The following is a 12,725-nucleotide window of genomic DNA, read 5'->3' on the forward strand; positions in this document are numbered from 1 at the left end:
TAGCATTATTTTACTTCTAAACGAAAAAAACGCTTATTTGTAAGCTAAATAAAAATTGAATGAGTAAATGATTATGCGGTATAATTGAAACGTCCAGATTTTTCTCATTTAAAATATAATTCCACGTGTTGATTATATATTATTAGATAGTTTCGTCTGAGGATTTATTTTCGGTATGATATAAAATTGCACTACAAATATAAACGAATATCTATATAAATATTTCTATTATTTTTGTACGTGATTGATAGGCTCTTTAATTCTTTAACGTAGTTAAATACCTTCTACACATTAATAATAAAAGTTTTATTTAAAATGAACTGATATATGACATAGATTATAAACAAAAAATTAATTTATATTTAAACCATTGATCAAAAGCACAGAGTAATTAAAAATTTATATTTCTACATTATGTTAATCATATACTAATTGCAAAAATGTAATCTTTTATTAAAACAGCATGCAATGTATTATTTAAATTCTTTAAGTTCTAGTTTTATGAAAGTAAATTTAAAATAGTTACCAGTAAATAAAATATGTCTATCACCACTATATTTTATCTTATTGATATTTAAATGCACGCATGTGAAATAAATAACAAAACTAAAGTTTAATTATGTATAAAGTAGTGTATGATATTTAAAGAAAATATGTAAATTAGGTGTAGGTGAATATAATGATGATTATAGTTTCCATATCATTTTTTTAAGCACCTATTCCCCTATTTTTTTAAATTTCGCTTTCGCGATGTATGTGATATTTAAAGGTGAAGTAGGACAGTCAATTAAAAAGCTGAGATTTATTTTAAATAATAATTACTTTAAAATAATCTCTATATAATTATACGAATTATAACTTTACTTTTTCGCACTGATTTTGTTTTCACATTTTTTTGTCACAATATATCGCACAAACAGTCCTTCAGCAGTTCTTAATGAAATGTTTACAACTTCATATTACTTGTATTCGTTTCATAAGTATCTTTATGTACTTTTTTTTATCTTGGTCTTGATGAAATAATTGATGAGGCAGTGTCTACCAAAGATCAATAATAATTACATTCATGTATGTACTTATCTTTAGTATTTATATACTTTGATATATATATACATATACAAATGAATATCCAATAATTATTTCTATCACATTTCTATATATATATATATATTTTATATGTTGATAAAAAATTTTTTTTTAAGGATTTTGTTGCAAGTAGCCGTAAATTTTATGATGAGATATATTTTGCATTGCGAACTTGCATGCAATAGTAAATATCGGTAATTACTGATTACAAATAAACAGCAACAAGATCAGGAAGTTGTAACGCTACTCCGTTCAGTCATTATTTTTTTAACATCACTGTTCTTAATTCACGTTGTTATTTTATTACACAATAATCGGAAGAAACGTAATGCCCAGCATTGTCACCGTTTTCGCTCATTTCAGTCGTATTTCTTAATTTTATTGTTACTTTTATTTGTAGATGACATAATAACAAAATAAGTGTAAAAATTACAGCTAAATAAGCGTAATGAGTCGATATAAATTAGCTGTAGAATCATAAATGTTAAATACAATTTTTATATAAAACTGAAAATATGTTTCTTTATCTTTTCTTTTGCTTTTGTTTTATAAAACACAACTCGTTAAATTAGAGTTAACAGAAAATTTAATATACTATACATCGTTATTTATCCAAATCTTAAATTTTATAGAGCAGTTCATTACGTTTCATGTAAAAGGCATTCGTATACAGTTCTAACTTCAACGCTGTAATATTATCGATATTATTATTAAATAACATTTACTGCACCTAAATTTAATAATAAAAATACCTAAATCACAATATGTTCTGCCACCGTTCGATAGCAACGAGTTGGTGTTTTTCCAGTCTATTTTTTGCAGTTTTATCGTTCTGCCAAAGAAGTTGATTCAAAATACAGACAATCGGGACGAAGAGATCGCAGTGACAAAAACTTCTCCAATGTCCTCAGAGCAATGCTACAAGAAATTTAGAAATAAAATTTAGAAACGTTAAGCAATTTACAAAGCTATATATATATATATATAAAAAAAAAAAGTAATAATTTAGCATCGTTCGGCTTTCAATGGCGGAAAATAGTCTTGTACTAATTTTGTTACGTTAAAGTAAACCCGTATATGTACATCATTTTTATGAACGATACGAATGGGAACGAATTGTAGAAATTTCGTCAATGCGAACTCACAAATGACTCAATTATTTTCATATCGCTAGATTTCTGTGCAACATATCACAACTCGCCGAGTAGTGAGAAGCACAAGTTTGTTTTATATAATTTGCAACAATTCCAAATAGTAAAAAATGAGATTACTATTGTATCAAATTAATGAAATACAATCAACAAATATGCGAGATATATCAATTACGTACAGTTGTGTCTGTTCATAATTAGGCTGGCGCATGTTCCATAGGTATAATGTAGCTACCTAAAATTTGTGATTTCTCCGTAAACTTTATTAAAGCAAATGTTTTTTTTTGTTTTATATTAAGGTGTTAAAGTTCTGGGGTAAAAGCAAATAGCTAATTAGTAGGCTATGCACTAAGTGCCTCATGCAACGCTTGTTGTTGATCCGCTGTTAATGCATTTATACATGCCTGGAACATAGACTCGTTGTTCTGAAACAAATTAAATTATTATTATTATTACACAGAGCGCAAAAACATAACGCTAACATTTATCATACCTGTATTTGTCTAACAATACTAAGAATTCTACCCATGACAGGATTATCTATAGGTACTGCATCTTTAAAAAGTGCTTCTGCAAAGTAACTTATTAGTCGAGGTAGATTAGCATTATTTGGTCCTAAAACTGCTACATGATTTGCTTCGATCAAATCACACAGATATCCGTAAACGTAAGGTGCTTCATCTTCATCTTCTACCACTGGTAGCCAAGAAAGCCTACAATTAAATAAATAAAAATGAAATATTGAACAATAATTAATTTACTACATGATGAATTAAAAACTTACCAATGAGGAAGTATTTCATCAACGTTGATTGCTTTATGGTTATACTTAAGAATTTTTGTTACTGCAGAAATAGCATTTTCAGTAGGATTCACATTTTCCGGCGATCTAGATTCTGGGTCGTTTATAACTTCCATTAACCTAGGTAACGCCTCTGCACATGCTTGAGCAAATGCTTCTCCTCCATACTGCCCCAAGACCCCGCAACCATATGCTGCAGCTTGTCTCACTTCTGCTGATTTATCTGATACGTACTGTAACATTGGTCGCAGAAAATATTCTTGATATTTTGCACATTCAGGTCCACCGAACTCTATGACGTCGTCGAAAACGCATAAAGCCCATTGGTGATCAGACCAAGACCTTTCAGGACTTAACAATTTAACAAAATGTCCACAGATTTGATCGAAGAAAGGGAAAAATGCAGACTTGTGTGTACTAAACAAAGCATGTAAAATATCTCCTATTTTACTTAAAGTATATACATCTTCGTTATCTTCATCGGCTAGTTGTTCCTCAACAACCTATAATTTTAATTAATAATAATTATAATATTGTACATACGTATGACATCATATGTTTGATGTAAAATCTTACTTCATCGTAATCTTCATCTTTACGTTTCTCCAATCGAGCCACTGCTCTTTCAAAATGTTTGTTAAGCAATTTATCTAATATGCGCAGAAGTTCTGCCATAGGTTGTGCTCCTAAACAACCAGCGCCAAGTGTTTCAATACACTTGGCCAATGAATATAATAATTCAAGCAGTACTTCAGACTCGGGTTCTGTGTCAATTGCTTTCAAAAGATCAGGACAGATGTACGCCCACATACCTTCAAGGTATTGTGGACCTGTAATAGAATTGTTATATGCTATACTCATATTTTTACCTCATAATAAAAATAATATAATATACCGTAATTACTTAACCTTTAATTTTTGCACAGTCGAGAAGGTATGGCAAACTTGCAGCGGCTGCTGTTCTAACACCATCGTGAAAATAGAACTTCAACATAGGAACCATTAGTCGTACTACTTCTTCCGCATAATCTGCGAATCCTTCTTTTAATTCTCGCGCATAACAAACTAACATTTCACAGGCAGAAGCCTTGTCTTCTAAACCAGCTGTTTTAATGCCGAAGTTCTGTTGTTCTCCAAGAGAAATGAATTCCCAATCAAGATCTTCTATACCTTCCATATCTTCATTGTCTAGCAAAGCAACTTCCGGTTTCATAGCCGCTGTACGTAAAACTGGGCCCATTACTAATGGTAGATACTGCTCGAATTGTTTTCCTAAAGAATATAATTATAATTTGAGTTGCTTCTTTATTTAGAAATATAATCAAATATACAAATTTGAAATATGTACCAAGAATTTTACAAATTCGTGCCCAAGCAGATATAAGATAACTTGTTTGTGGATCATCATCTGGAAGATCTCCTTCTGAATGCGTTTTTAACAACATATCCATAACTTCACTGGCGTCTGCAATAAACTATGTAATCGCAAAAACATTTAGTTACGTACAATGTTTATAAAGAAATACTTAATTTATTCAAATAAATATAGCATTATTATACTTTTTCAGGTCCAACTGCAAGTCCTATAAGACTAACGCATTCAATTGTTTTACCACGTAACATCTTGTGTTCTTGTTGATTTGCATTCTGAATAATGTATTTTAGACATGGCATTAACCTATCATAATATGTAACAAACTGTTCTTCACACGTATCAGCAACTGAGGCGATAGTTGTGACAACCTGTAAAGTATTGATTAATAATTATTCTACTGTTTAGTATTATTTTTAATTAAGTATACGTAATTCGTATACATACTTGTTCCAAAACAAGTTTAGTGCCTTTTTCAACCAATTCTTGAAATTTAGCAGTAAGTATCGATTCCAATTTAGCCATAATTGCATCCAGGTATGGCGTTAGAATATTTTTCGGACAATCTTCACTGAAATTCACGAGTGCCGCTCCCGCGTGAGCTTGAACTCTTGGATTTGCATTATCATCCAAAACCATCAGTAACCCAGGAATAACTTTGTCATGGAACTTTTTTTCAAATATAGGTGCGAAGTCAGTGGACATTTGACCTATTGCATTGCAAGCCGCGTACCTTACACGAGGGTGCTGAGAAAAAATCCAGTCATTAAGAACATGTAACATAAAATTTCATTTCATGTGAATCTTGTACGTTCCAATACTAAGGCTAATTCATACGAATCAGCCAACTCTCAGGAACGCCAAAGGATGTGCTTTAATACATATTATCAGAACGATAACATGTATAAAGATCAACACCTTTGATTTACTGTACCATGAATGTAACGCTATTATATTCGTACCATAAATATAACTGCTGACTTCATTCATGGATCTTAAATTAAATTATACATGAATAATTAAACTTACAGGATCTTGCAAATACTGTATAACACCTTCCATGATTTGAGGTAATATTGCTTCCATTTGTTTATGGCAACCTTCACCGACAGCTGATATTGCCATTAGAGCAGCATGCCTAAGTGTAAACGTTTTATAATTATATACTAAAATTTTATGTTAAGATGTTAATAAATATGCACAAATATAAATGTACGTTCTGAAACTATGACAACGATAATACTGGGTTATTATTGTCAACTCTCTTATTAAAGAACACCTTACAAGATCTCAGATATCTAACTATCAGAACGATAGTTAGAAATAGAGAAAACTTGAAAGTTATTCTATCACAGATATAACACAGTTATTTGCATCGAAGCATATAATTGCTGACGTTACTGTGATGTAATAGCACGAGAATACTTAACATATATTTACCTGTATTTCCAATCACTGTTATTCAACATTGAAGGAATATTCTGTACAATCTGCGGTAACATTGTTTTACCACCTAAACCACATGCTAATCTGTCTAAAGCACTTTCGGCAACAACATTGTTACTGTCATTATCATCATCAACAATCTCATCAGAGAAACTCCATTTTTCATCTTCTTCTATGTCTGTCATCATTTTTAATACCAACGGTACAAGGGATGCAATATATTTCCCACCAACTTTACGTACCATTGCTGGAGCGGTTTCTGCTAGTGTTACTAATACCTCTAATGATAGTTGCCTCCACGAATCACCCATCTCTTCGTTAGAAAATATTTTCATACACATTTCCATTATAGTTTCTAATTGTAATCTCAAGAACTTAGGCGTTGATTCTGCCAAATCGATTAAAACTTTTAACAGAGCATCGTCTCCCTGTTTTTCTACTGATTGAGCAATTACTTGGACAATCGCTGGTAGCAATTCCGAGAAATGTTTTTGAATATTTTCTTCTTTATCGTGCAAAGTAATAAAAGCTCCAATTGCTCTTACAGCTTGGAATCTGACCTACACAACAAAAATTACTGCTATAGTAATTATATAGTAGTTCGAGCAACATTATTATAATAAAATGAAATATGTATGAAGTATATTCGGAGTAATATGAACCACATTTACTTAGGATAATTGAAAAGTCATGCAATACAGAAAAAAGTCATTAATCACAAGTTGTCCCACAAACAGTGTTGCTAATTATACCACCGCAATGTATCGACGGTATATATGATCTGTTGACAGGGTCAATATCGTCCCTATATCACTGTGATACTAAGTTCTAATTTTGAACTAAGGGATAAAGTGTTGGCAAATTTTTGTATGCCCCGTATCTGTCTGTAAATTAAAACTTCACAAGTCACAGTCATCAGAAGGCAACTTTTTTTTAGGACGACTTTGTGACGAGAAGCTTAACTACACGCATCTCGTGTATCCATATCTTCCATATTAAATAACAAAAATATTTTTATATTCAAGCATGAAACATATTTTATATTACCTCGTAATTTGCAGAGTCCATGACCGACTGCTGTAACATTTGTTTGATAAGATCTAGATAATTTGCTTGTTGATTTCCAAATATACCGGGGACGGATCTATATGTAATAAAATATGTAACTTAAAATTATATTTTTGTCGTGTTTGTATCTGCAGTTAAAACACTACTGTAAGCTTACGTGAACATTCGAAGTGCACTTTCTTTTAGTGCTGGTGAAGGACTATTTGCACATTGAAATAGGAACTGCAGAAACTCTGGCCACTGATTAGTACCATCTTCATCAATTAAATTTCGGGCGACTTCGGCCGCAACTTCGCATACTTTACGTCGAATAGTGTCGATTTGTTCATTTTGAACAGATACCAAAATTTGTTCTTTCAACTGTACTTGAGCTTCTGGTGGAATCTGAAAAACATTATAATAATGCAATAAATGTATTGTTGTAATAAAAAATCTAAAACAGTACATGTACATTAATATGTATATGCAACTAAATATCATTTATAATGAATAAAAATTTAAATACAAGAATCATTTGTTTTCTTTCCTTCATTTGTATAAGTAACCAATTATTAAGATCTAATAAATTGAAGATGTAATTACTTTTGGATAAAAATCCATAAACTCAGAAGAGAAGAGTCGACGTAATAAGACGGCAGCCATAGCACGCATCTCTTCTGTAAGGGTAGCATTGCATAAAGAGGCCAACAGAAACGTCACCTTGCTATCCACCGGGAGATTGTTGTATGCCTCCTAAAATATTAGGTATACAGAGAATAAAATTTTATTTATTTTCAATAACATTAAGCATTTTAAGTAACCAATGCATTAAGTTAAATAATAACACCAGAATCATACATATTGTTAATTAATTACAACAAAAATTACATATTTATTACGAGCTATTATATTCATATTAGAATATTTAAAAAATGATTTAAGTTTTAACAAGTACTAAAAATAAAAAATAAAGCACATGGTGCTTGACAATGACATATAAACGTGAGTATTATTAGTATTTTATTATAACATATGTAATGGATACAAAATATATAATAAATATAAAAACAATCATTTTAAGAAGAATAATACAATGAAAATTGAATAAAATTCGAAAAAATTAGTATAAATTCTGTCGAACTAAGGCAGGTCCAGAAATGCCGGAAACCTACCAAATACTGTTGCGTGTAGGCGGGAAAGTGAAATACACAAATTATCAATCTTATTAAGCAGTTATGCTATATATGACGTTTCATTTAAAGGTAAATTGTTTAATCTTTTTATTTACAACAGAAATACGTGAAAAATATAAATAAATACCAAACAGTATTCAAGAAATTTATAATGAACTAGGAGTAATTCCAGATTTTATTTTAAAGATTGGCGGAGTGCATACTATCATGCGACACCATTTTGGATTTTATTAGGTTGTTCTAAACACTTGTCAGTAATCATCACAATTATCAATTTCACTTATCCTAAAATTAATTGCATTAATGCTGTATAAAAGTAATTTATAATAATATCAAACAATGAATCACTGTTTAATAGTAGCGATCAGGTAACAGACTCCACATGCGAATTCTGACAACACGTTGGCAACGTGCTCCAAAAACGGAACACCTTTTTTTACGAGATTCATGTTTTTCGATCAACTAATAGCTGCAAAACATGTATGCAAAATTTGGGAAAGGCATACGCACCTCTGCTTGTGTTCTGGCATCGTTATCCGTACTAAGAAGTGTGTGTAAAAGCTGTTGAAACTGCTCAAGGTCTGCCGCCATTGTCGCCGAACGAATGAACCCACGGCGCACACTCCTGAAAAGTGATCGTCAATTAATATTACCAAGATAAATTCCGAAAATATCCCTAAATTTCTACTGCCAACTTCATGATATATCTCTATTGAAGATAAACCTTTACGGCACTAGAGAAAGTTTTAATTATTTTACAAAAATTCTGGTTTTTAACACAAATTCAACCATTACAACACTTTAATTTACAACCTAAACTTAAAAAAGGAGACAATATCATCATCGATGCGGATTAATGGAGGAGTGACTGAATACAAACCTAATTTCTCCTGGGGTATCTGGAACCCCTCGAGCATAAAACATGTTCACTATTTTTGTATCTATAGCCAATGCTGCTGTATACATATATCGTTCTAAGTTATGACAGTGACTGGGGTTTGTAGTCACTGCTTAGGAATAAATCTGTCTTATGAAACGTTTCAATAGGAAATTATTTATATTATATTAAAAATTAATAGATTTTTTATATATCATTATATTGTTTCTAAATGAGACAATTTATGGACGAATGACCGAGGTTTTATCATATCTCCGAATAATTACTTATTTCGGAAATTATATTTATTGTTTTTTGTAAATTATTAAAAAATGTTGAGTTACATATACCGATTCTTTAGACCAAAAAATGTGGAAGATGCTGCTAAAAAAAAAATGTATCTTTCAATGGTATATGGATTTTTGAGTTGGAATTGTTTTATGTATATGTTCTATACAATAGTTATAAGTCAGCTACCAACAGATCCAGAAGAACAAAGTATCTAATATATATACTTAATGATCCATTTCATGCTTTCTAATTATATCAGTTATTGTTATAATTTAATACTTTTCAGGAAATGCATTAATGCGTAAGCTGGCTCATGGTCAAAATATAAAACATATACGCATAGAGGGATTAACACTAGTAGAAGACGATCTTATAGATCAAGAAACACCTAAAGTTGAGAAAGAAGATTAAGAGCTGCTGCAAATATAATTCATGGTGATAATTGAATATTTAATGTGTATATAATTTATTGAATACTAATAAAATAGATTTTTTTAAATTCCAAAAAGTTTATATTATTCACAGATGAAAATAATAAAATATGTTTATTCACTTCTTTCATTCACATTAGAGAAATCATTCTTAGCACGCAAAAAATTAAAATATTTACTTAACCAAGTTTTAAGGAAGAGACTGACGTAATGCAATTGCTCCTGAAGTTTCCGGATTCAACTCTTTTAATCTTTGTTCCATTTCGCATAACAAAGCAGATCTAATAAAAATGTTATTGCATAAATCTACTTGAACATTTCATTAGAAAACTATATTTTCAACATACCTGTATTCCTCGTAACGCATAACTACTTCTTCCAGTTCTTGTTTGTACAATCTAGTAAGCATTGCATTAAAACAGTCGAGTTCCGGCAAACGAAAGAGCTCCCACCGTAATTTACGATCTAATGCTACCGATGCTCTACTATATACATATAACCAATGTGGTATTTCTTCGTTAAGGTAAGGATTAGCTGGAACTAAAACACTGTGAGAATGAAAGTGTGTGTGACGCGGAGGTGATACAACCCGTACCGCTTGTATTTCATGGGGATAACATGGATGTTCGTATTGCGCTTGACGTGTAATGTGGCTAAAAACAAATAATGAAATTTTGTTAAAAATAATATACTTTAACGTTCTAATTTATATTATACTTACTTAACATAATATACACCATATTCAGGTGATTCTATTCTTTCCCAACCAGTAGGTAAGCCTTCTTTTTCAAGAGGATGAGACCAATGAGTAGTTTTTGTATTGTGGTCTATGTAATATTTCCTACCCCTAAGAGTGAAATCTACAGACCATCCAGGTGGTAGAGGAAGTTCTTCCTGTTGTTCGTTTCTAGAACTAGATCTTTCTGAATGGCATCTACTATATCTTGAACATATGAAAATAAACCAAAAAATATATGCATTTATGGTAATAATAGAAATACAAAATATGATGTTATACCCTGTACTTTGATGATATACTGAATGATTATAGTCTTCATAGCCTGAATCGATATCTAAAGGCTTATAAGGCATCTGAGGTGTTTGGACCCTATCTAAATGATACTCTGATCCAGCATATTGATTAACATAAGTATGAGATATAGCAGGTGAAAGTCCAGTATGATACATTGGAGTTGCAGTACGGGATGGCATTCCATCCCTTGTACTAGTATTAACAGAAAGACTGGCAAATCTGAATGAACAAGTTTTAACTTACTTCTCTGGTTATAAGAAATCATTAGATAATTTTTAACTATATCAAATAATTACCTTTGAGCTAAATCTGGAACAGAACTATTAGGTGTATACTTTCCCTCATGACTTCCCAGTCCTACTGCACTCATTGTTGTTTTAGTGTTTCCAAACTTTTGTACCATACTGGGTTGTTGCGGGATTGACTACATAAAGATTCATTTTTATTTACTTATCAGAATTTGATATTGTGTGTACAATTGGTATTTACCATTGATGTTGGAATTGTTGGATGATTATTGCGATTTCTTGTTCTCCTATTTGGCTCTGTGGTCCATACATTAATGACTAAAAAGAAATAACATAAAAGTTTCTCGTTTTTTTATTCAATTCTTTCTTATTAAATACCTAGAATAAGTAACAGAAACAGCTTACTTGGCATTTCAGGAGGAGTTTCTTTCTTAACATATTTCCCAACAACTCCTTCTTTAATTGTTCTTAAATCTTTATTCTTTCTTGACAACATGATGATAAATATTTGATCGAACGTCAAATCGATAAATTGTCGATATTTATAACCTACAGAATATAATATTGCAGGCGCAATATTGATGCAAATGCATTTCGAATGTATCAATTAGTGCTTAAAAGTGAAAAGATTTTTATCTTACATCATCTTAAAAATGTATTTCATTAACGTATTAAAACTTTAAAATTTGTCAAACTGTACACTGCGCTTGACATATGTATCCTTTACCTTTGTATTGTAGACATTCATAAAGGATGAATGGATCGACAATGTATTATGTATATCAACAATTTAAAATATTGAGCTTTTTGACAATCTTTTCCTGTTCATTTTAACTAACTTTTTGTAATCTTTTGAAGGTTGAAAAGTTTGCAAAAAATGAAAATGTGTTTAGTATTTTAAGAAAGAATTATGAATATGCACTTTGTGTATCTGTCAACGAGTTGTCAATTTGACAAGTTCATGAATTACTATTGCCTTTTTAGACGGGAACTGTTAATTAAATTTGATAAATTGATAAATTATTAAAAAGAAAATTGATTTGCATTTTATTTATCTTATCATTTTGTTAATTAGTACACTGTAAACAAAAATCATTCATTAGACTCTTCTTTTTGCACGCTTGGCGTTCCAAACGTCATAAGAGCGCTTACGCCACCACCCGCAAAATGAACGAAAGCTTGTCTTCCGGTAAATTCATTCTTTTTATGATGAGGAATTATAATGTTTTTTGTGGTTTTTTACAAGAATAGTAATTTTCATAACCTACCTCAAAGCACCCATAGTTGACCTACTATGAAATAAAATAAATTAGTCCATATATCCACTTGTTCGCAGGGTTAACACACATCTTTTCGTTATCCTGTACGCACTTATTAAATGAGTACCTAAACAAATAAAATGAATAAATTGCACATCTCCAGTTATTACATTGAAAAAATTTCCAAGCAGCTATAAATAAAGATTTTATGAAAACTTTTCCTTTTTGTCCTCGAAAGATAAAGAAATCAAATAAAAGTGACATTTTTTGAATATTTCTTTTAGGTAGTACCAATTATAGTACATCGTATCTTTCTTCTGAAATCTTGTAATTAAATTTAAATTTTAAAAAAAGTACTTGGTTACAGTAGAATATCCTACTTGTATACTTGTAAGTGATCAAGCAACAACTATTTTAAAATATACAAATAATGACTAATCTTATTGAATTAATGCACTTAAATTTATTATACGAATAGCTAATCATTCT

The 12,725-nt window shown here is 30.7% G+C and overlaps 2 protein-coding genes and 1 non-coding gene across 7 annotated transcripts; all 3 read right to left on the minus strand.

Annotated features, from left to right (window-relative positions):
- Positions 1 to 962: 962 nt before the first annotated feature.
- Karybeta3 (karyopherin beta 3) lies at positions 963 to 8,722 on the minus strand. 2 transcript variants are annotated; one of them, XR_004581009.2, is made up of 15 exons: positions 8,608 to 8,722; positions 7,508 to 7,657; positions 7,083 to 7,309; positions 6,905 to 7,001; positions 5,852 to 6,417; positions 5,441 to 5,549; positions 4,859 to 5,158; positions 4,600 to 4,782; positions 4,388 to 4,514; positions 3,949 to 4,311; positions 3,616 to 3,869; positions 3,022 to 3,542; positions 2,731 to 2,950; positions 2,417 to 2,662; positions 963 to 2,004 (listed from the first exon to the last, which is right to left on the minus strand). XR_004581009.2 is itself a non-coding variant. In XM_034320862.2 (14 exons), the coding sequence occupies exons 1-14, from the start codon at positions 8,686 to 8,688 to the stop codon at positions 2,579 to 2,581; spliced, it is 3,282 nt and encodes a 1,093-aa protein (XP_034176753.1). In that variant the 5' UTR covers positions 8,689 to 8,722; the 3' UTR covers positions 963 to 2,578. The 2 variants fall into 2 exon arrangements, 1 of the variants encoding a protein (XP_034176753.1); XM_034320862.2 differs by having other exon boundaries at positions 963 to 2,662.
- Positions 6,721 to 6,850, minus strand: LOC117603168 (small Cajal body-specific RNA 8). The gene has a single exon (XR_004581159.1).
- A 1,033-nt stretch (positions 8,723 to 9,755) lies between the features above and the next one.
- Positions 9,756 to 12,177, minus strand: LOC117602646 (protein salvador homolog 1). 4 transcript variants are annotated; one of them, XM_034320896.2, is made up of 8 exons: positions 11,705 to 12,171; positions 11,383 to 11,526; positions 11,219 to 11,295; positions 11,026 to 11,153; positions 10,715 to 10,948; positions 10,418 to 10,639; positions 10,044 to 10,349; positions 9,766 to 9,977 (listed from the first exon to the last, which is right to left on the minus strand). In XM_034320896.2, exons 2-8 carry the CDS (start codon positions 11,471 to 11,473, stop codon positions 9,887 to 9,889), a joined length of 1,149 nt encoding a protein of 382 aa, XP_034176787.1. In that variant the 5' UTR covers positions 11,474 to 11,526; positions 11,705 to 12,171; the 3' UTR covers positions 9,766 to 9,886. The 4 variants fall into 4 exon arrangements, with proteins under 4 accessions (XP_034176788.1, XP_034176787.1, XP_034176785.1 ...); XM_034320894.2 differs by having other exon boundaries at positions 9,767 to 9,977; positions 11,383 to 11,590; XM_034320893.2 differs by having other exon boundaries at positions 9,767 to 9,977; positions 11,383 to 12,171.
- Between the last annotated feature and the right edge of the window lie 548 nt (positions 12,178 to 12,725).

The sequence above is a fragment of the Osmia lignaria genome, chromosome 12 (assembly GCF_051020975.1).
Source record: "Osmia lignaria lignaria isolate PbOS001 chromosome 12, iyOsmLign1, whole genome shotgun sequence".
NCBI lineage: Eukaryota > Metazoa > Arthropoda > Insecta > Hymenoptera > Megachilidae > Osmia > Osmia lignaria.

Bases quoted from the DNA above. Each gene is read 5' to 3' on its own strand.
- Karybeta3 (XM_034320862.2), bottom strand. From the start codon at position 8,688: ATGGCGGCAGACCTTGAGCAGTTTCAACAGCTTTTACACACACTTCTT. The intron at 6,418-6,904 runs GTAATATAAAAT...TTTGTTGTGTAG, and splicing joins TGGACTCTGCAAATTACGAG to GTCAGATTCCAAGCTGTAAG. The intron at 4,783-4,858 runs GTATGTATACGA...AATACTTTACAG, and splicing joins CTAAACTTGTTTTGGAACAA to GTTGTCACAACTATCGCCTC.
- LOC117602646 (XM_034320896.2), bottom strand. From the start codon at position 11,473: ATGTTGTCAAGAAAGAATAAAGATTTAAGAACAATTAAAGAAGGAGTT. The intron at 11,154-11,218 runs GTAAATACCAAT...ATCTTTATGTAG, and splicing joins CAACAATTCCAACATCAATG to TCAATCCCGCAACAACCCAG. The intron at 10,949-11,025 runs GTAATTATTTGA...TTGTTCATTCAG, and splicing joins GTTCCAGATTTAGCTCAAAG to ATTTGCCAGTCTTTCTGTTA.